The sequence below is a fragment of the Sceloporus occidentalis genome, unplaced genomic scaffold, assembly GCF_023333645.1.
Source record: "Sceloporus occidentalis isolate IW3139 unplaced genomic scaffold, rSceOcc1.0.p SCAF_2, whole genome shotgun sequence".
Taxonomy (NCBI): Eukaryota; Metazoa; Chordata; class Lepidosauria; order Squamata; family Phrynosomatidae; genus Sceloporus; species Sceloporus occidentalis.
In genome coordinates this window covers 28,984,040-29,008,001 of record NW_028316982.1, presented here as the reverse complement: position 1 = coordinate 29,008,001, position 23,962 = coordinate 28,984,040, and the positions used below count along the sequence as shown (strand labels likewise).

Genomic DNA, 23,962 nt, shown 5'->3' with positions numbered 1-23,962 from the left:
ATGTTCTGCCTAGATTCTCTTTTTGAGAATGTCGTTGAACTACAAGTTGACTCTTTGCAGTTCTCCACACCCAAAATAAATCATTACAGAGCACAGTATATTCCTAGGCAGAGGGAAAAGATGACATTTTAACGAAGAAAACAGTATTTTTAGTGCACTCCTAAGAATTTTTACCCAGGAAGAGTCACGCTGAACTCAGCAGGGCTTATTCCTTAGTATGTCTTTAAGTACATAATGTCTATAACAGAAATTATGATCCCTGTCCAGAGAAAGTTAATCTTATTTGTCTCCTTAAATTCAATGGTAGAGGATAGTTACAAGTAACACGTCTCATTTGTTTGTAGTGGAACATAAGCGTGATCAATTTTCTCTGGACTGGGGGTAGTAGCTCATTTATTTGAGCTTGATATAGCATGTAAAATGTTCAAAGTGCTTGATATACATTTTTCTGGTAGCCTTTACAACAGCTCACTGCAGTGAGTGGTAAGGTGGGGCAGAAGCCAACAAATACTACTGCCCAAGATTTAAAAGCAATCTGTGGGGAAGGAAGATTCATGTCTATCCCTCAGAAAGGAGAGAGGCATATATTTTCTTCCTATCTCCTAGAATCACTTCTAGTAAAGAAATGGGGACTTCACAATCGTAATTGCTACTCAGTAGCAGTATCATTTACTGCTCTCCAGATCTCACTGAAGAGTACTGATGGCTTAAAGGATGGGTCAGTAGCACTTCCTATATTGCTGATGTGCATTCAAGGCTTTACAAGAGATTTCAGCTGAGTTCAAGACTTTCATAATTATATCTGTTTCAGTTTTGAGAATTGTGTATCTGTCACAATCAACTTCATCTCTTTTTTAACTGAAAAAAAATATTGCAGCATGTGACATTGTATCCTACATATTTTTCTAAACATGCTATCCTATGAGAGACGTTTGCTGACTCTTTGCGGTAAGTGGCATTTTCAATTGCTGTTGTTCTTGTGTGCCTTCAAGTCATTTCTGACTTTTGGTGGTCCTAAGGCGAACCTATCAAGTTTTCTTGGCAAGATTTATTCAGAGGCAAAAGTCACAACTGAATCCAGTATGCTCATTGGAGTCACTTATACAGCAGGTATTTTCAGTTTACTTAAAACAGACTGCCAATAATCACTAAACACATTCAAGGAATATCTAATTTGTACAGAATTATTACAAAATTTTAGTTTTGTGTTTGTTTGTTTTTAAGCAATGTTTTTAAGTCAGGGCCTCCAAAGCTGCAATATTGGGTTAGGTATATAAATGTAACGCTGTACATGCAAAACTGTTTCTGACTTGACAGTGAGTGGAAGTTGTTATGCAAGTGGGAATTCTGTCCTCACGTGGAAGCTGCCATGTGGACAAGCTAACCTCACTGTAGAGATCTTTCATTTCATTTCAGTCCTTTTTTTTTTCTTCTGAGAAACTCAGTGGAGAATTTAACTCTTGTGCTGCCAGGGTTTTCCTGAATAAAATTTTACAATACTGTATATTTAGAAAATTACAGAACTCTTGTGCATGAATCCTGTTGTTAGGCCCAGCTAGAGTAGACTCACTGAATCAATAGGATTTACATAAATGTTGGCTTGTCCCTGAACAATACATTAATACAGTCGTCCCTCGGTATCTGCGGGCTTGCCATTTGCGGTTTCGATCATTCGCGGATGGCAAGCCCACGCCGTCCACAGTGGCAGCACATGCACGCAGCTGCGCCATTAGGGACAATGCCCTCCCTCCCTCCCTTATCTCCTTCTTCCCCCTAGGTTTAGCTTTGCCTCGGGGGCTGGGAGGGGGCCTTCCTTCAATCTGAGGGGGCAGTCCGGGCCCCTCATTTTGGGCTTAGCCAGGCAGCAAGGCCCCACCAACACCCCACCCTTGGCCCTCTTGGGTCCAGTAACACAGTTTCCCAGGAGGCCCCCTCCCGGCCCCCAAGTAAAAGCTAAATCTAGGGAGGGAGGGAGGGAGGACATGTTCCATTGTCCCCAATGGCGCCATTGGGGACAATAGGACATGTCCTCCCTCCCTCCCTCCCTCCCTCTTCCCCTTGGACAATGGGACTTGAGTATTCACAAATGTTGGTATCCATGAAGGGGTCTGGGTCTGTATTGCCATTGGTCTACTCTAGATAGGACTATCAATAGGATTCAGGCTCCCTTAATCTATGAAGTTACTATTAACTGGTAGAAGAGCTTTCCACATGAATGTGGCCACATATTCTTTCACAACCTTGTTTAGAAGAAAACTGTTAACCTTTGAAGTGGACCACATTCACCTAAATTGTGTGGCATGGCAGTTCTGCAACTTGTTATGGTAATACATGGCACTTATTAAAGCAGAATTAATTTTGCATCCACTGACAATGAAAAACAATGAGAGCTCTGCCCCAGGTTCTTTAGTTCACTCACTCTTTTAGTTTGTAAAGTTATTTAATTGTGAACAAGTGGAAGAATGTTGCCAATTTATTAAACTCAGGACTAGCAGTACTACTACTTGTCTGCTCCAAGGGGATTCACAATGTGGGTTACATTAGAAGGGTTGGGATTTAGATAAAGATGAACTGCCAGCAAACGTGATTACATCTTCAACTTTTTAGCAGCAGGGAGGATCAGAATGGAGTTGCAGTGTTGGGAAGAGGAGGTTAATCCTTTCCCTGGCTCCTTTCCACAATCTAAATTGTGGGGATTAGGCCTGCTTCTCTTTCCGCTGATAGTCAAAGGTCTTTTCATTAGGCAGACCCTCAATAGCAAACAGGACTTAAATGGACATGCTGAATTTTTAATGATTTAATGTATTTATCAAGATTATGTTTTTAAATTATTTAATGATTGATTTAAATTAATGTATAATTATATATTTATAATGTATTGTGCTTTAATTAGACATTCTAATATGCTGTAAGATACTTTGCTGTAAGATACTACCTGGGAAGAAAGACAGGATGCCATTAAAATAAAATAAACCTGCATTTGACCCCCAGGAAGAAATATATAGTTATCTATAGGTTTTGCCTGTGGGGCAAAGAAAAGCTTTCAGGTATGTGGAATTTAAATTAGGGAACTGGTGCTTGGGAAAAGATGGCTTATTCCATCAGAGTCAGAGTCCTAATCATATACACAAACATATTTGCTTCACTGTTTTGACTTAGAAAACCCACAAATCTCAACACATTTTAACTTTCAGCTGTCTAGTGGTAGACAAGAGGTCCAAGAAGCACTGGACTCCACATGTTAATCTTGATTTTTTTTTAACTTACCAAAATGGTTGCAGTCTGGTTCTTGTTGGATAGCTTCAGGAAAGGTAGCCCCTTTGATCCACACCACTCAGTGAGAGTCAAGAAGCTCATTTATTAGGCATCTCAATATAAATTAGCTCCATGTAGGTCATTAAAAATATTAGTATGTACAAGTTAAATTACAAGTGAAACTTTGACAGATGGTGACCAGCCATGGTCTGAATGAATAGTCTGCAATTAAAGCCTGGAACTACATACAGGTTCTTCTGTCAAGGAGAACCTGCATTTGCTCAATTTCTTTACATCAGGCTTCTTTAGGCCTGGTTGATAAAATTGCAAATCACATAGAAGAAAGTAGCTTAAAATTTAAATAAGTAATTGTTGTGATTTGGGACTTGCCTTTGCCTTCCTCTGAGGCTGAGGTAGATCTTTTTGTTGTTGTTAATTGCCTTCAAGTCAATCTCGACTCATGACAACCCTATGGATGAGACATCCCTGTTCTCCACTGCTCTACTTAAGTCCTGCAACCCCATACCCGTGACCTCCTTGTCCATCCATCTGGCATGTGGCCTTCCTCTCTTCCTACTTCCCTCCACCTTTCCTTCCTTCTCATGGTATGTCCAAACTATGACTGCCTCAGTTTGGCCATCTTGGCTTCCAGGGAGGTTTCTGGCATAATCTGCTCTAAGACCCATTTGGTTGTCCTTTTCACTGTCCATGGGATCCTCAGCACTCTTCTCCAGCACCACATCTCGAGTGAATTGATTTTCTCCCTATCATCTTTCTTAGCTGTCCAGATCTTACATCCATACATGGTAATAGGGAATACAATGGCTTGTATGATTCTAACTTTTGTACTGAGTTGTATGTCTTTGCATTTTAGATTCCTTTCTAGTTCTTTCACAGCAACCCTCCCCATTCTTAATCTTCTTCTGATTTCCTGACTGCAGTCCCCATTTCTATCAGTGTTTGATCTCAGGTATGGGAATTCTTTTACTGTTTCTATTTCTTTGTCTAGGTTGAACTTGTGAAAGTCTTCGATGGTCATTATTTTAGTTTTCTTTATGTTCAACATTAAGCATGCCTTTGCACTTTCTTCTTTGATCTTCCTTAAAAGGTGAAGTTGAAGGCTTTCATGGCCGGCATCTATAGTTTTGTTGTGGGTCTGACCTTTAGCCATATAGGGCTTTATAGGTAAAAAAACAAGAACTATAAGGACATTGAAATCAGGACTGAATGATGTGGCTCAGTCAGTGCAGAGACTTCACTGGACTTTGGTACTTTAGCTCCTAGACTTCACCCGCCAGGATGTGGCTTGCCCAAGCACTGATGCTGCTTGCTAAAGTGGATAGAATTTTAAGTTGTAATTTAATATAGGTTATGATTTCTGGACATGATAGCCATGTAACAAGATTTTTGTTGGTTGTACAGTATATCTCTTTTCTGTCCTCATGACTGATCTAGGGTTATAGAAATGAGTGTTGTTAAAATCTTCTGCATCCATAATGCTGGGAATACCATGGTCATTCTTGGGGCCAGAATGACTAGACAAGAGGGTCTGTAGACATAGTCTCCATAATCCAGAATGAACACTCCTGTATACATTGCTATTTGAGCCAATGGTGAACAATTAAATCAGCAGACTGACAAACAGAATTGACCTTGACATGCCATTAATCAGTCTACATCTTGACATCTAAATTGCATTAGAACATAAGAAGTGCTGTGTTGAGTCAGACCAATGTCTGGCTCAGCATCTTTTTTCCAAAAGTGACTAACCTGAATTTAGAGATGGGCTAAAATTTCTCAGAAAATATATTTCCAGTCAGTTCTCTAATATGTCTCTTTCTTTCTTTTTTTAAAGCTCTATCTGAACTGTTGTAGAATTTCAGTACCTCCCCCAAGAAAACTTTACATGAGCTGTCCTCAATGAATTTAAGCATTAACTGGGTTGATTTTTCCCCAGACAATAATTTACTGAGCATTTTGTATTTCAGCATTACCTAAATTGGGGTGGGGATTGTAATCTTGAAAATAATTTTTGCTCATGTAATTGCTCCTGAACACAAGAAGAACACATAATTTGAATATTTCCATCTCTAGTTTTGGACTATATCAAGCATCTCAAAATTCCTTATAACCATCCTTTAGGGCCATTCAGTGTGTTTGTTCCTAAATTGTGAGTGAAGGAAAACAGAGATGGAGAAATAGTGCTTTGACTGAAGCAACTTTGTAAATTCGTGGTAGAGGTGATGTTGATCAGAAAAACCTTACTGCTCACAACTGTCACAACTGCATAATATTGACTTTCACAACAAATCATAACAGTGACAGAATCTGAGTTCCTGCAAATACAAGAGCATTTACATGTCCACTCTATATGTGCTAATTGATGGCCATCATACAATACGATGGATCGTGTATATTAGTTCTCATGTAGGCATCTAATTTAATTGATGTAATACATTCAGTACTGGTTATTGCTTCTAATGCTAAAACAGGGTTGGATAACACCCCTACTGGGCCCCTGGATTATCATAAATAAACATATTGTCTAACTGTCTCTTGGAATTTTGCTCATGTGGCATAAAGCTATGTTTAACACCCCCCCCCCCCCTTTAATACTGTATTACTATTTTTCCTGTGACATGCACTGCAAATCATGTTCATTTATGTTCATAGGAATATTTCATGCCAGTGTATCGAGAAAGCCATATATTTGAAATATTATATATTCAGTGGTATACAACAAAATTTAGGCCAGCCATTTTAGTATTTTAAGTTATATTAGTACAGAAATGCTCCCCCCCTAACCGGATTACTGATCCAGTGGCACTGGCAGCAAGCAAAATGAATTAAAAGGAGTCTGTATGTATTGTGGCTGAATGGTAATCTGGAAGAGAAATCTTGTAATCTAGAGCTTTTTTCCTCCCATGTCCTCTTTGTATATAATATCTCATTCATGGACTTTGTTGTGTTTAGGGCATCTGTGTTGATTTCCCATCAGAGCAGAACAGAACAGCTGCAGGAAACACTGAGGCAGAAGGTGCAGAATGAAAAGAGCTGGCAGGAAAAGGTAATATTGGGATTTCAAGTCATCACCATGCTTATGTCTTTTCTGTAACTTCAGTCTGTTGTCAGGAAAATGCATCCTGTTTCAGTTTCCTGATAGCTTCTGAACTACTGTGCTTTAGCATTCTTTATCCAAAGGTAAAATTATTTTCCATGGAATATTACGGTATGTATTTTTATTAATTAGTTTTTAAATGTTATTCTGGCACATGGCTCCATAGAACTCTCAGACCATCGTATGACAACTTGGAAGAAAATCATAAAAGCAAGGCTATCAAACTTGCACTACTCTTTGAATCCTCATAATCAAAGCCTGTAACTTCTCAAGATCCTGTAAGCTAAATGAGACTCATCTTCCTCCATCAAACGTGTCTTTATTTGTTTTCTGTTTAACTGAGATATTGTAATCTCTGGCTAGGTGTCAACTTCTGCATGTTTGAATCTGCATTTTTAGTGGATTTCTGAGAAAGTATAAATGTATCATGTGATAAATATAGCCTGATTTGGTCCAAAACCCAAGATTTGAATGCTGATTTTCTGCATCCTCATAGACGATCCAAATAGAATTAAATTCATGGTACAGTGGATCCTTGCTTTATGTGAGGGATCTGTTCCAGATCCCGCCGTGCGTAAAGTGAATTCGCGCATGCTCAAGCCCCATTTAGATGTATGGGGCGCACTCTCGTGTGCAGCGCAGTTTGCACACCATTCAACTTAATTGGGCTTCCCATCCACGTGACTTCAAGTCTGCGTATGAGAAGCGCGCATATAGGGCAGGCTGACTGTATCTATTTCTGTTGATCCTGCCTTTACATTTGCAGTTCACATGACTCAAGAAACTTTCAATAATGGTCAGTTATCACTCCAGTGATCAACAACCATCAACAACACATTTTATTAGCTCTTTCAAACACTACTTTTTGTTGTTGTTTTAACTTCAATATCTTCAGAGGGGATATTTTGCTTTTCAATCCTTCTGTTCCCCCTCCCATGTTGTGATATTCTGCCTCATTAAGAAAGCCCAGCTGATAGTAAGAGCTGTTCAACAATGGATCACAGTCCCTCAAAGAGTGGTGGAATCTCCTTCTTTAGTGATTTTTAAACAGGTTGGATGGCCATGTGTTGGGAATGCTTTGATTGTGTAATTCCTGCATGGCAGAGGGTTGGACTGGATGGTTCTTGAGATCTCTTCTAACTCGGTTGTTCCCACTACATTTTAAACTGGATCTCAATCCAGTGTAAACCATGATGGTTCCCACTTAATTCGAATCCCTGAAGCGATTCGGAAAGGGGGGGCCATGGTTTTTACCCATTTAACCCACGTCAAAAAGACACTGGTAAAATGGGGTGTTTTTTGGGCTGAATCAATTTATTTGGAAATAAATCGATTCAGCCCCAGTGGGAACCAAGCGGAATCGAATCGGATTCAAATCTGCCTTGGTTCCCATTGGCAGCTGCTTTCCTGGCCATACCTCCATGCCCCATCCTCAGCCCTCCATCCTCCCGGCCTGCCTCTCTCTTTCTGCCCCGGAGTCTCCTTCGTCCCGGGTATGGCCAGGAAGAACGAGGTAGACATGGCGGGGAAGCCACAGCTGTCACTTCTTGCACCGATTCTTGAAACCGGCACAAACATAGTGAGAACCACGCTGTTTGCTGAACCGGTTTCAGGAATTGATGCAGGAAGCAAATCAAGAGGTAAGTGGGAATGATGATTTTGAGATGGCAGCATGGCAGGTTTGCAGAGATTACTGGGTCAGTATGTGCACTCCCTGGGGAATTATATAAAGAGGTGTCTCAAGACACTCATTCTTTATGGACCGAACCTGAAATGTCACACCCTTTACAAGTGCAAAAGAATGTAATTTCCATAGAAGTCAGTGGGGCTAACTTCTGAGTGAACATATTTTGGGCTGTGCTTCATAAAGCCTCAGAGAAATTGAAATAATTGACAAATAAGCATCTCTCTGCGTCTTTTCTTCTTCCTCACATTCTCTCTCTTTCTGCTGGGGAAGGTTGCCACTGCCCTCTCCTGTTTGGGTGTCCTGCCATCTGAAGCCCCTAACCTCTTCCATTTTATGAGAACCGATAACACAAAATGTATGAACTAGAGGCCAGAAAAGCAAATTTTTCTGAGAAGTAATGTTAATAGACATACTGATTTAATATAAAATAGTGTGATATTCCACCCTGTGATAAAGTTGCTGAAGCATTTGCAACTACAGGAATTATATAGCCTGGTTGGATTTGCCCTTTCTCAGGTAAAGTCTTGCCTTAAAAAGTCTGCTTTTTTACTTTCAGAACATAAAGAAGGAAAGACCAAAGTATTCTGTCCCTGTTACATACTAGTGTTTTACAGTACCCATTGCCATTACTCACCATCAAGTTTAGAAAGTAATTATTAGATTACTTGGCATCCTGTTCTACATTACTTTTCTGTTCGTTGCTTTTTTGAGAGAGGAAAAGACAGAGAATCGCATGAACTTGAAAAATTCCTGTCCAAATGTCACAAAAATACCCTTAAAAAGTAACTTTCAGATGTAAGTAGTAGTTGTTAGTGGTTATTCCACTTAAATAAGTTCACTGTTTCTTGCTTACAGCCTCATTACCCCAAAATTGCTTGTAACTCATTGTAACAGGATGTTGGAACTACTTGTAAATAGTTGTAACTGTTTAAACAGATGGCTGCACTGGTCTGTTTTACCATAAAAAAGGCACAAAGGCATCCAGTAGCATCCAATGAGTCTCAAGAGCTGCTACTGTAATCCTTTATGTCTTTTAATAGTCGTAACTAGCTTCCAAGCTGTGAGCACTGGGCTACGTTTGGTGTGTTCACTTTCCACAAGGCCTACCTCTTTTACAAGAAACAAGAGGGGAACTCTATCAGACACTTGATAGAATTATTTTTAAAAACTTCTTTGAGCTATTCACAGATGCATCAGTTCCATTATTCATGAATTAGCTTCCAACTGAATTTTTTAACTGATTCCATTAAACCCTTTGTATTTCAGTGATGTGAATCTATCTGTGGTACATATGTGTATCATTCGTTGAAGCTGCATTTCTTTAAGAGACAAACATCAGATTATATGAATATCAGATTGATGTTCTCTAACTTTTTTGCAGGTGCCTGGAATGAGGCATCTGCAGTCTTTACCTTACTTAAATGTCAGAATGCTTTATCATTAAACCTAAAGATTTGAACACCTGGTTTTCAGATGTTCATACCTTTCTACAAAGAGTTTGGACAAAATATACAAGCTCAACATGATTTTAGGTTTTTTATTAATAAATATTTATTAAATATTTAAATATTTATTAAATATTAATTAATAAATATATCAAGCTTATTTTCTCACATACCGGATATAATTTTAGCATGAGGTCAATCTGTTTGCACAATCACAATCTGTTGTGCAGCTTGGCATTTAAAATGGGCAATGAACTAATACAAATAAGAGACAGCAGTTACATATTTGCTAACAGCTATTAAAATGTGCTGAATGTCAAGTGTTCTGAAAATGCTCTCATCAGACCAAAAAGATGTTTCTGCCTTTTTCTTGGGTCACTGTGCCATTACATAGGCATAATGTGTTCTCTTTTTAAAAAGAAAAAAAAAACCTTTTGATCCATGTTAAATGGAGAGGAAGTCTGTGTCAGCATTAAGTTGCTGAAAGTGGTATTTTGGCATTTAATGCATTGGGTTATAAAATGTTCTAGAAAGAATATAAATCAATTGTTGCTATGCAACTTGAATAAGATAATTGAGAAATATCTTTCAGGATGCTCATTATTGTGGTTATTAGTTACCCTGATTTCAGGTGTTGGTTAAAAGGGAAACGTTTTCATTCTGTAGTCATTTCCAACTATGCCAATACTGGCAGCAACATTTATTTTAATCTTCTGTTGATCCTGTTTTGAGAATATTTAAAGCCGATTCCTGACCTGTATGCTCAGGACATAATAGACACTTGTCTATTATGGAGCAAAGATGTACATTTTTTACTTAGATGGATATGCTGCTCAGGTAAAAAGAAAAACACCACACCCCTAGAGGAAGCATCTATACAAATAGTTGTTGCTCAGACATTTTTACAGGCTAAAAAGTGTAATCTAGAAGCTTTATGCTTCTGACTCCTCTGCTAATGCCTTAAACAATTTATCATCATAGTTGACCACAGTCTGGTGGGGCTGCATAGGAAGATAAAGACAGTCATGCTGGCTGGATCGGGAAAAATAAAAAATAAAAAAACAGTATTCTGTTTCTATAGTGGTTAACCAAATGCCTACAAGCCCACAAGCAGGAAAGAAGAACAATAGCACTGCAGCAGCTAAATGAGAAATATCCAGCTACATTACTGGTAACAATATATAGCCATCATGCCTAGCAGTCATTAAAAACTTTTAGTGAACTTCTAACCATTTAGCTTTAGTGGATGGACACAGGCTATGAGAAAAGCAAACTTTCTGGATGAGACATTTAACCTAACAAAATGTGTACCACAAGATGCTTCATCTGTTTGCTTGTACATTTCTATATAGTCTTTACAGGCACATGCAGAAGATCCAGCATGGTGTAATGGTTCATTGAACTAGGATCCTGAGAGACTAAGCTTCAGATCCTTGCTTGGCCATGGAAACCCACTGGATGACCTTGAGCAAGTCACACTCTCAGCCTCAGAGAAGGGCAATAGCAAACTTCCTCTGAACAAATTGTGCCAAAAAAAAAACCCATGATAGGTTTGCCTTAAGACTGCCGTAAGTCAGAAATGACTTGAAAGCATGCAACAATAAATAATCTAAAGAAACCATCCCTTCCTTGAGTTCATCTTTTTACAAATTGGATACTTACAGCTGAATAATGTATCACATAGATCTTTAGTACATGTAGTATATGTTAGTACTGTATAAAAAAGTTTATACACACACACATACACCTCTATGTTTTTAGACCAGCTTAATGATACAAAGTATCTAGGAATATCTGATATAGATTCACTTTCAGTACAGCTATTTCACAAAATGTTGGCTAGTGTAGAATATCAGAGTAGCATTGCTGTGGCTTGCTTACTTTTTCAAGAACAGAGAGCTGTTTGTTATAATGTCTGAAAAAGATGTTTACATTTGTTAAAAATATTTATGAGATTATTATGAGAGCTTGTGAATGTGCCAAGGTGTGCACATTTCCAATTAGTTAAAATAAAAATATGGGCTACAGTAAAACTAGCAGTTAACCTTCCAAATATATGCCATGTTAAACTTCTTAGATCAAAGTTTTCTGTAAATGTTTTGCAAATACAGGTTGAGTATCCTTTATCTGAAAATCCAAAATGCTCCAAAATTCAAAACCTTTTTCATGGGTGGCTGAGATAGTGACACCTTTGCATTCTAATGGTTGAGTGTGTGCAAACCTTTGTTTCATGTACAAAATAATTAAAAATATTGTTTGCAATTCCCTTCAAGCTATGTGTATAAGATGTATAAGAAACACAAATGAATGGGTGCAAAGGTGTCACTATCTCAGCCACCCATGAATGTCACGTTTACCCTTTAGTTTCATCTCCAAGATATCTCATTATGTATATGCAAATATTCCAAAATCCGAAAACATCCAAAATCCGAAATGGTCTTTCACACAAGGCATACTCAACCTGTATTGTTTTGCACAGGCTCCCATTTACTTGAATAGTAAAGAACTTCCAGAGTTAAAATTGTGATTTAGATTCTGTTGGATTAGAGAGAGACCAGTGGTACGCTTGGATAATTTTAGATTGGATTTAATAGACTTGCTGGGTCAAATGTGTGTGCGCCTTTAGAGAAGTGGTTCACAGCCAGTTAGAAAGTTCTACAAATATTCTTAGCTTTCAGCCCCCCAACTCCCCAACAATGCAAGGAACTTCCACAGTTGGGAACCACTGGTTTAGATAGTAATATATTTTATTTTACTTACTACAAATAGGGTAAACCATCCCTGCTGTACCTGAAGCACTTCAGCATATTCTGAGGAATTGTTCTGGACTTTTGCCCTAAAATCCTGTCATGACAGCATCACTACTGGAGATTCTGAGCATATTTCTAAGATCAATTTTATTTATACATATAGAAATGGAATCATATAGACATTTCCATGTTGCTGTTGTTGTTGTGTGCCTTCAAGTTGTTTCTCACTTGTAGGTGAACCTATAGCAGGAGGCAAATCCATCAACTGTGCATAAGTTTTCCAGAAAAAGTTCCTACACACTCCAGCGTCTCACCTTTGGTTATTACAGTATATCTCCACTCCATCAAGGAACTTTTATGAATTTACTGAATCCTCTCAACCAACACCCTACCATGAGGGATGTAAAAAAAAACCTCACAAATTTATTTGCCACTGAAAAAGGGTATCTTAACACTTCTTATCAAAAACATTGTTAACAGCCATAAAAAAGACTACTGCTTTCCTACTTTTTATTTGTTGTTCGTGTGTATGTGTTTATCTGCTAAGAAAAAAATCTGCACCAAACACAGTAGTTTTTTGTACTGCGTGCATGGAATTTTTGCAGAAATGTTCCAAGATGTGAAAAATTCAAAACTCTCAATGTTTTCTTAACAGGAAGAAAAGGTGGGAAGTATTTTATTCTTATGTTTTAAGATTGAACTAAATGAAGCTTTACATTTTTCCTTTCCACAAGACATAGGAATGGTAAGCAATTTGGATAGCCTTGACAAATGACTATACAAAATATGGTGAAGGAAATTACCAATGGCTCCACCCTTGCTTTAAAGAACATGTGCCTATGTACCCAGTAACACAAGCCCCATTCTCACTGGTGCATTTGTCCTGGGTAGATCCGGGTCGGATTCGGTAAGCCAGTACCAAATCTCTTTGGAAAAAAGTTCCCACTACTTTGCCCCGATCGAAGCTCCCCCGGTGCAGTTTACCCCGCCGATGTTCACATTTGCAGAAGTAACGCTTCAAGATGGAGCCTCCTTGTTGTCAGTCAAATTTACTTCCACTGGCGTCAATGGTGATGTGTAATACAGCCATTCGCCAACAGCATGGGGGCTTCCCCCTTCCATTTTTTAAAAAAACCTAGCAGCAATGTTCGCATATCCTGTCAACCTGCCATTTCTATGAGGGTGCACAGGATTGGGGAGCCCCTGGGGAAGGAGGAGGAGGGGGGAGGAAGGCACAGGCTGCAGAGGAGGACCAAGACGATGGCAAAGGGGGGAAGGCCACCGGCCATGGCTGCTGCTGCTGCTGCTGCTGCGTGGTCCCTTCTCGGCTGCCCCTTTGCCCAGGAGAAAGAGCAGCAGCAGGAGGGCACGGGCTCCCTGTGCTCTTACTTCCCTCCTTCCTTCCCTCAGAGGCAGATGGCTCTAGACAGCTGGTGTCCGGCTGGTGTCTGAGGCAGGTGCCCGGGCGGCTGCAGTTGAGAAGAATCCCCCTTTGCTTCGCTTCGCAACAGTTTTATTCCCCATCCATTTCTTTAATGCTGAGTCCCTCCCCCGGAGCCTCCCTTTGGACATATTGTGGAAGGAAGGAAAAAAGGGGCTTGTGTTAAAATGCAGGGGGCGAAAGAGGCATTGAGTCAAACAGAAGCCCAGTCCAGAGTGGAACCTCTCCTGCTGGGGAAAGCCTCCCATTAGTTTAAATGGAGACCGGGGGGGGGGGGGGGGAGGTGTCATGGCTTCTTCTTTACTGATGCCAGGAGAGAGATGCAATAGAAACACCCCATTGAGCAATCCACTGGTCTGGAAGCATTCTCATAATTTGTCAAACTGACAAAAAAAAAAAAAGGCCGCTTGCAAAGTGTCCGGTGTGAGAGGGGAGGCATGTTCCGCCCACTGCCCACTCTCTGACCTTTAGCCCTCCCCCTGAACTTGACCTGATCATGACTGGCACCCAGAAAGAACTGAGTTTTCCAAAAAGAAACTGGAAAAACCCCGCTTTTGGAAAACCCACGCTGAGGGGGATTTGCCTTGGATCAGATGTGGAAAACTCCAATCTAGGTGTGCAAAAACCGGCACCAGTGGGAACTATCCACTTTTAATCTGGTTTGGAAATTGGGGTATATGGTGGTGTGAATGACCCCACAGAAATGTTTTTCATTGACATATAATTAGCGTGATACACATTCTGTTTGTATATGCTTTGTATATTACTTATTCTGTTTGTGTGGCTGCACGTGTGTTCAAGTTGCATGTATTGACTAACCTGAGCCCTAATGCCAAATTAAGTTTTTTCAGGATTATATTTTGTATATCTAGTAAGAACATTGTATACATTGGGTACTGTGTTATGTTGATATTTAATTTGTTAATTATTGTTTTGATTTGAACCTGTGTTGAGGGACTGGGAAAGGGATTATTTATGAACTTCATTGATTTGTAATGCTTTTATATTTTCATTTGATTGCTATTGTATCTATATTTTTTATTGATGTTGTTTTGTTTAAGTATTGGTCAGGGGATTGGGAAGGAATTATTTGTATCTTATTGTATTTTCTGTATTGTATTTTTTTTACTGCTGTTAGCTACCCAGATTCCCCATGTTTGGGCAGGATACAAATTAATCTATATTATTATTGTTGTTATTATTATTATAAATACTTATGCACATCTACATCTTTTGCTTTCTAGTTTGAAGCTGAAAGAGCAAAAGAACAAGCCCATCACAAAGACGAGATTCTGAGACTAAAAGAAGAGGCCAAAATGGAGCTTGACATTGAGAAACAAAAACATCAGGAAGTAACTGCAAAATATCAGAAAGATCAGAATGAGCTGCTGCATACCAAGGTTTTAACACTTAAAATAAACTGAGATTTTTAAAAAAAAATACACATGAAACAGCCATTCACTTAACTGCATCACTAAGGTCATATTATACAATGAGTATGTTAGCAAAGTTTCCCAAACTGCTTTCAGATTTTGATAATTTAGAACTGACACTAATAAACGATCCTAGGATCAACCATTCTTGTTGATATGGTCAGACTGATAAGGACTGATAGTCAAAAGATGTTTTAATCACAAAATGTTGTGCAAAATGTATGTGTTCATACAATCAAGACTTAATTTCTCTACAAAACTGAGGAATTCTAAGATTCAAGTACACATCTTTACTATTGTCCTGGGTTGTTTATAGATCATTGTTCTTCTCTGTCACAGAGAACTCCGATTCAGTGTCAACCACCCTGCTGTTACACACATGTACTCCCATCATAGAAAAAATAATGAGTAAATTTGACTTTTGACTTTTGTCATAAACAAGTTAACAATTTAGAGACTGTAGTGATTTTTGGATAATACCTCATGTAATAGTGAGGAATAGTTTTGAGATAGTCCTGGGATCATTCCTCATGTAATTTAATATTACAGTCTGCCCTTCCTGTACACATTGGATCCATTCTGGACCCCCGCATAAGGGGAAAACTGCGTGTACGCCATGTTCGCACACACCATTAAATTGTACCGCAGCTTCAGAATAAGCTGAAAACTGTGTAAGGAAAGACCACACCATTTAAGGGAGGCCTGCAACTGAATTTTTCAGGTAATTCAATCTCCATATGCTTGATGTAAATTCTTATTCATCTTAACAGTCTCTGTGGAGTCCCATGGAAAGGTTCTGTGCCTACACAGAGTTCCATCTGGGAAACATTTAAAGTGAGTTTAGGCTTTTGATAGGTGTCCCAACCTCATCTTTCATGCACCCACCCAAATGAATATTGCAGAAAAAGGTAACCAAAATAAACAAATGTATCAGGTAAAGGTGTTAAAAATGAGAATTTTAAAAGATGATGTTAGTCACAGGCCCGTATTTCATCAAGATAATTGTTCTGTTGATTTGTGTTGAGATGGTGTGGAGAGATATCTATGTAGGCTGGTCCCTCCTCCTTCTGGCCACTGGGAACAAAGCATTCTAGAGTTCCAGGAAATCAAATTTGAATTTCAGCATGACATAGTGGTTTGAGTGTTGGACTACAACTCAAAAGACCAGGGTTCGATTCCCAGCTTGGCCATGAAATCTACTGGTTGACCTCGGGCAAGTCACATGGTCTCAGCCTTCAAGGTGCACAACCACATGAATTCGATGATTCTGTGAAATCATGATGGGGGAAGGCTGCTGTATACCATTGAGAGTTTTGCTTGATGATTTCTGCATAACAGGCCTCTATGAAAAAGTCGGCTAGTTTTTGATACTAAAATAGTATCTGAGTCCTAGATAATATTTTTTTTCCTGCTACTGTAATCTATTATAGTCTCTGTTAATAATATTAATTTTTGTTCTTTAATATTTTAATGAGTTGTTTTTATTTGTATTGTAAGCCCTCCTTAGAAGTTTTTATCTTGAAAGCTGGGATGTGAATGAATAAAATAAATAAATATAAAAATAAATATTCCCTATTCAACCGATTTATTTCCTCCCTGATCTTGCATATTTTGCTCACTCTCACCATATATCACAAAACTGTTTATGTACATCACGTTTTAATAAATATGAACAAAGTAATGTGAACAGTATATATTTTTATGTAAGGAGTTCACATTTTTCCACTTCTTTCAAAATCTTAAGTACGTTTTAAATCTGTTTGACTAGGGATCTGCAAACAAATGAATGTAAGATTTGTTTTTCAGATACCTCTGTTGATATCCAGTGCTACTTATAACCTGAAGATGGAAATTGATGCACTTGAAAAGAAGCTCCATGAATCCCAGGGCATGCTTACAGAGAAAAACCAAAATAGAGAAAAAAAATGGCAAACCCTTAAAAACCGAGTTATGGCGCTTGAACTCCAGCTGCAAGAAGAACAAAGCACTCATCATTCAGTTATAGAAGACATGAAAGAAGAAATAAAAAAGAAATCTTATGAGCTGGAAAAACTGACTCGGGAGCAAGCACAGTTGATTCAGAATATGAATCAAGTTCAAGAGGAGGTATGAATTTGAGCTAAGGTTTAGATGTGATTTCTTATTTGCTTTTTGAAGCCCTTTTTGAACATAGGCTTGAAACAAAACAAACTGTTAGACAAGAAACAATATAAACTACATACCTTCTTCCTCGTTCTCATGAACTTTAATTCAAAATGTTGTGGTTTTTAAACCACATGTTTCCCATTATTTCTGAACAGTAAAAGGATGGTTTGAGTGATCCTACAAAGAAGGATTTTGAAATCAAAGTAAAACTATGGTTTGATGCACTACTGGGAGTGTCATAAACTGTGAGAACTTTTGTTTGTAGGGAGTGTGCTGTGAAAAATTGTGAAATACTGAATTAAGGTGGAAGGGAAAGCATGAGAGAAGTACCTAGGTAGACCATTCCCAGTCAAGCAAACCATGTTTTTTTTTTAACTAAGACCATTAAGCCTGAAATTACCTTTATGTTCAGTTATGATCAAGACTGCACATATGGATCCCCACTCCTAACCTCATTCGACTGTTTGCATATAGTGAGATGTGCAGCATTGTCACAAGTTGAGTTCTTTCTGCATTATTTGGAATCCTATCCCCTGGGTTCCTGAGCATAGAAAGGGAGGTTGTACACACCATATGTGCTATGCAGACAAATGAATATGTAGAAGGCAAAAGTGGTAACAGTTTGTGTAATAATGCTTTCCTCAATGTGATCAATATAATATAAAAATATTCCCACATTGTTCAGCACTGCAAGCATTCACAGCTAATGGCCTGAATACGTTGTGACAAGAGATTCAAAATATATATGATATCAGGATATACAAAATATGAGAGATGCATCTTTGGCTGCATCTGCACTGGAGAAATAATCCAGTTTCACACCACATTAATTGCCATGGCTCAATGCATAGCACTGAGCCATAGGAGATAAAGTAATGTGAAAATTGATTATTTTTGCAGTGTAGATGCAGCCTTTTTGTGTCACTTCAGGTGTGCTAACTTTCAGAGGTTCGTGTTGTTATCTGATGTGGCTGCCGTTGAGCAACAAACCATACTTCATCCGGGTGCAAAAGACATAAAATAAAACAATTTTGGGCCTAGACACTTGTACCAGAACTTAGAGCAAGTGATAGTCCTACAATACAATAATCCATTCCTGCCAATTTTACACTTTCGTCATTTTAGCAGTATAGGTTAGGGAAGGATGAGGAATAATTTTGCTGCTGCTTTTGTTGAATAGTTGGGAACTATAAAGAAATGGTTGAACCAACTGCAGATCTAAATGTTGGGATCTGCTAGATCTATCATCTATCCATCCTTGCCCTCGAGCATATCAAGTTTGTAGGGAATTTATTCAAAGCATTTGTTTGAAAGAAAACCCATGAAAAGGTGGATCCATTTACTTCTGGCACATTTTCAAAATTATGCATTCAGAAAAGCAATGTATTATTATTATTATTATTATTATTATTATTATTATTATTATGCGGCAGAATTGAGTCTAAACTGGCCCCACCATAATGGTATCTTTTGTAGTACTGATAGTAATAGGTACTGCAGATTGACCAGGATAGTTTCACCTTGCATATAAACTTTAGCAGATGCAGTGTATTTCCTTTTTTCCTTTTCTACAATAAAGAGAACAATCTGTTTGAAGACTCAAGGGAGACTCCAAAGCCATAGACAAAGTGACCCAGACATGATCAAAATGCCTTATGAAATGCATTAGCCAAGTTCAGTCAGCCTGGGGTGGAGACCTTGAATCTTGCAAAATGTAGCAGGAATAATAGTTCATAGGCCATAACAATAAAGAAAAATACTTCAAAAATGAATAAAACCCACACACCAAACTGTAGATGAGAATCTCATGTCAGATGTCAGTAATGATCAAAATACACTAGACATATGTATAAACTGTCTTCCTAATAAGTCTAATTATCTAAAGTACATATAATCTTGTTCTTCCATTTTTAAAACATCCTAATTGTTAACAATAAAATAATTTAAATTAAACTAATCTGTTGGAGCACGTAAAATAAACACCAATTATTATAATTTAGAATTATTTTTAAAGTTCTTTATGAAGCTTATTGAAAGCTATTGAAGGCGGGGTACAGACCGCCAGAAAGAGGTGCCAGGGAGGCACCTCTCTTTGCTCCGCAGCAGTGCCGCAGCAACCAAACTGTGTGACGCTGCTGCGCAGCAACAAAGGAGCATTAAAAGCAGCTCCTTTTTGCAGCGCAGTTGCACCACTGCAAAGCTACAAAGACATCCCTATGGCATCACAGCTGCACAGCACTGTTTGGACGCTGCGCAGCTGCGACTTCATAGCTGTGTGCCCCATGTGGGTGGCGCTGCGCAACTGCGATGCCCTCATCACGTGCTAGGGTTGCCAGGCGTGTGCACGTAATTTGAAGTGAGTTATTTTGCTCCCCATTCCCATTGCCCTTCCAGAACCTTTTTTTTAAAGCAGCTGTCAATCATGCGCCTAAACCAGGGGTAGGCAACCTTTTTGAGCCGGGGGCCGGGTTGCTGTCCCTCAGACAACTGGGGGGCCGAAGCCAATAAATAAATAAACAAACAAACAAACAAATAAATAAATAAATAATATAGGACAACATTTTCAAATGTAGGACACATTTTTAAAAAATGGAGGACATGCGAAAAAATTTGATGATTTTTAAAAAATGTTAATATAAATGAATGTTTCTTAGGCATGATCAAAATGGAGGATATTTGGGCCTCAGAAGCTGGCTGATATCAATATCACCATCACCAACATCACCATCATCATCATCATCATCATCACTATCATTGTTAAAGCAGACCTTTTAGCATTAAAAGCACCAAAAATACACAGAAATGCACTTTGGAAAGTCACGCTGTCTCACCTTTAGAAAGAGTGAGTGCATGTCTCAGAAACTGACTAATATCATCATCATCATCATCATCACCACCACTATCATTGTTAAAGTAGACCTTTTAGCATTAAAAGCACCAAAAATACACAGAAATGCACTTTGGAAAGTCACACTGTCTCACCTTCAGAAAGAGTGAGTGCATGTCTCAGAAACTGACTAATATCATCATCATCATCATCACCATTATCATTGTTAAAACAGAGCAGACCTGTACAAATGGAAGTGAAATCCTCCTCCTGCTACTCTTCTTCTTCTTCCTCCTCCTCCTGCTTCTTCCTTCCTCCCTCCTCCTCCTCCTTCCTCCTCCTCCTTCCTCCTCATCTTCCTCCTTCCTCCTCCTTCCTTCTTCCCTCCTCCTCCTGCTCCTTCCTTCCTCCCTCCTCTGTCTTTCCTTCCTTCCTTCCTTCCTTCCTTCCTTCCTTCCTTCCTTCCCCCCTCCTCTTCTTCCTCCTCTTCCCCGCCCCCTTCCTTCCCTCCTCGTGGCTGTCTGGCAGCCGTGGGAAGGGAAGTATGGGAAGGAGGAGGATGACCCCCGCCTTCCCTCCATTCCCTGCCCGCAGCTGCCTGGCAGCCGCAGGAAGGGAAGGATGGGAAGGAGGAGGATGACCCTCGCCCTCCCTCCCTTCCCTGCCCACGGCTGCCTGGCAGCCGCAGAAAGGGAAGGATGGGAAGGAGGAGGACGACCCCCGCCCTCCCTCCCTTCCCTGCCCGCGGCTGCCTGGCAGCTGTGGGAAGGGAAGGATGAGAAGGAGGAGGAGGACCCCCGCCCCCTCCTGCCCTGCCCGGAGGGGAACAGGCAGGGCGAAGGAGCCTCGCTGAAGCGGGGCTCCTTGGCCTGCCTGTCTGCTGGCTGAGGGCCACTCGCGCGAGAGGCCCGGTCCTGCCCCCGATTGCCGCCGGCACGGGGCCTTTGGCCTCTTGCACAAGTGACCTTTGGCCCCGTGCTGGTGGCAATCAGCAGCAGGACTGGGGTCAGGCCGGTCCCAAGGCCTCGCAGGGCCAGATCCGGCCCATGGGCCGGGGGTTGCCGACCCCTGGCCTAAATGCTTGACGTCACAGCCAATCATTCGCTTAGGCACTTCCCCCCTCCACGAAAGGGAAAAGGGAGCCTCTATTCACTCCAAATCTATTATCTGGAAGAGAGAAGGAGCCTCTATTCGTCCTAAACCCCTTTGTTTCCCAGGCCCTTCTATGTCTCCCCAGACTTCCTCTGGAAGGGAGAAGGAGCCTCTATTCCCCCCAAATCCCTTTGCCTCCCCCATTGCCCCCTGGGCTGTCTGGGGGGCAATCAAGCAGGCATGTACTACAAAGATGATCTGCTGCTCAGGCACTCAGGCAGAGGCAAAAAAAGAAAAAAGAGAAGTTTAAAATGGTGTTCAATGGCTCTCCTCACACGTCGGTCTATGAATGTGGAGCAGGGGGGAGGTTGCAGGGGGCATAATGTGTTTACTGAATTTGGAGCTCAACGTAGCGCGATCGCCTTACCCTGCTTCCCACTCCACAGGGGGGAAGGCTATGTGAACGGTAGAAAATGGCACCGGCAATGCAGGAAAAAGAACAAGCGGGTGACACCCCCAGGCCAGCCCCTTGAGCACTGCTCCTTCCATCCTCAAGTTCCCAAATCAGACACCCTTGTTGTTCCCATTCGTATGCTGTGAATCATAATCAGGAGGTACAGGAAAACTCGCTGAAAATGCGCTGATAAATTAAACTGGTTTATCAACCACTGATTTGGGTTTTTTCAGGATAATTCAGTCACATGGGAGTCAGATTCGAATTCCAATTGGAACAATATCAGAGTGATGCAGATCAAATGTGTGCTCAAATGGGAACGATGCACCCATGATTTGCATCCTGATCCGCATTATAAGCCAGTGGGAATGGGGCCTAACTTTCCTGGTAGTGGGATATTGTGCTCCTGTGAGGCAAGAGATTATGCTGATAGGAGTACTGCTGCTGGTAGAGTCTCCCATGTCAGAGAGATTTTTGCTTGAGCCAGATTAAACATGCCAAATGGCTACTGGGCAGCAGCAGTAGTGCGGGGTGACATTGGTGGAGGATCTCTCAGAAGCAATGACATTGGCACCATAGCTGAAGAAAGAGATAAAAGGATGGCAGATTCATTTAAAAGAAAAACCATTTGAAGATGAACCCACAATTTTGGAAAGTAAAGTGGAAGCTTCACTCTGAGCATTTGGGAGAAATTAACAAACAGATGGCATACCAGTAGAAATATTTTAAGCTACAGAGACATAATCCACTCGCATTCTAACTAAACACTGTCAATAAATATGGAAAACAAAAGAATGGACCACAGATTGGAAATGTCCAAATAATAATAATAATAATATATTCTAGTTCCCAAGAAAAGGGGCACCAGAGATTGCAGCAACCTCCAGACCAATCCATTAATCTCCCAGGCAAGCAAAGTGATGCTTAAAGTTCTACAACAAAGACGTTTACCATATATCGAGTGAGAAATGCCAGATGTCAAAGCTGGATTCAGAAAAAGAAGAGGCAATAGGAATCAGACTGCAAACATATGTTGGATAATGGAGCTGATTTAGCTGAAAATCAGCCTGTGCTTCATAGATTATAGTGAAACCTTTGTGTAGATCTTGAAATACTATAGATCTTTCTTAAAGAAGTGGTTGTAACACAACATTTAATTGTCCAAATGCATGACCAGTACCCAGGACAAGAGGCCACTGTCAGGGCAGGATATGGAGAGACAGAATGGTTTCCAGTTGGCAAGGGGGCAGGCAAGGCTGCCTTTTATCACTCGATCTGTTTAACTTGTATGCTGAATGTATAATACAGTATGTAAAGATTAGACTCAGAGAAAGGAGGTGTCAAAATTGGAGGAAAGAACATCAACAATTTAAGGTATGCAGAAGACACTATACTGCTAAAAGAAAATAGTAAAAAAATGGAACAGTTATTGAAGAAAGTCTATGAAGAAAGTGCAAAGGTGGGTTTACAGCTGAAGATTTAGAAAAGGCACATCAAGAAAAGTTGGAAGACAGCACAGCTCTGTCACGTACTGTATCTGCGCAAGATTTTGAGTCCAAGTGATTATGTTAAAATAAAGGTGGAAGGAGTTGACCATGGCTTAGCAGTACACTTCTCAAAAAGTCATGGTGGCAGAGTGGTTCTGAACATGGCCCTCTAAAGGGAGGTAGGCAAGTTGATGCTGCATTTTGAGCATATAAATGATCAAATTTACTACATCTTGAACTAACATCTTATCTTTATCTTCCATTAGTACAGAGGCATTATTGTGCCACATCATCAGTTTTCATGCCTTTTTGGCTACATTATTCAAGTGCAGAGACCAAAGTGGATTTTAAAGCTAGAATCAATTACCATGATCCACTTATACATTTCCTCTAAATCACACTGTTTCTGACAAAACTGCATTGCTTCCTCCTTCTACAGTCCCCCATGGCCTCCAAAATCTACTCCAGTGGGCTGAAAATCTTTTTGGAACAAGTTTTTGGCACAATGAAGGTCTGCAGGAGACCGGGGAGAAGAACTGCATCTTTGGTTCTCCGCTCCAATGTGTTTGTCTCTGAGATCGTGCTATATAGTCTTGCTGAATGAGCCATGTGAATTAATTTCTATAATGAGAGAGCCATTGTGGCTGGGGATGATCAGACATCTAGACCAACATCATTGAGGATAAAAGAGCCATGGTGGCACAGTGGTTAAATGCCAGTACTGCAGCCACAAGGTTCTGAGTTTGATCCCAGGAAGGGCTCCAAGGTCAACTTAGCCTTCCATCCCTTTGTAGGTTGGTAAAATGAGTATCCAGCTTGTTGGGGGCA

General features: G+C 40.1%; 1 protein-coding gene and 1 long non-coding RNA gene across 23 annotated transcripts in view; one reads left to right on the top strand and one right to left on the bottom strand.

The window, feature by feature from the left end:
- The window catches only part of LOC149318086 (uncharacterized), a 141,147-nt gene that overhangs the window by 79,309 nt on the left and 37,876 nt on the right, over positions 1-23,962 (bottom strand). The window lies entirely within an intron of this gene.
- Positions 1-23,962, top strand: part of LEKR1 (leucine, glutamate and lysine rich 1) — a 98,815-nt gene that overhangs the window by 71,746 nt on the left and 3,107 nt on the right. For all 5 annotated transcript variants that reach the window (XM_089508981.1, XM_089508982.1, XM_089508978.1 and 2 more), the window contains 3 exons: positions 6,229-6,322; positions 14,941-15,096; positions 16,936-17,235. In XM_089508981.1, coding sequence (XP_089365107.1) covers positions 6,229-6,322; positions 14,941-15,096; positions 16,936-17,235 — 550 coding nt within the window. The remainder of the gene's footprint in view (positions 1-6,228; positions 6,323-14,940; positions 15,097-16,935; positions 17,236-23,962) is intronic.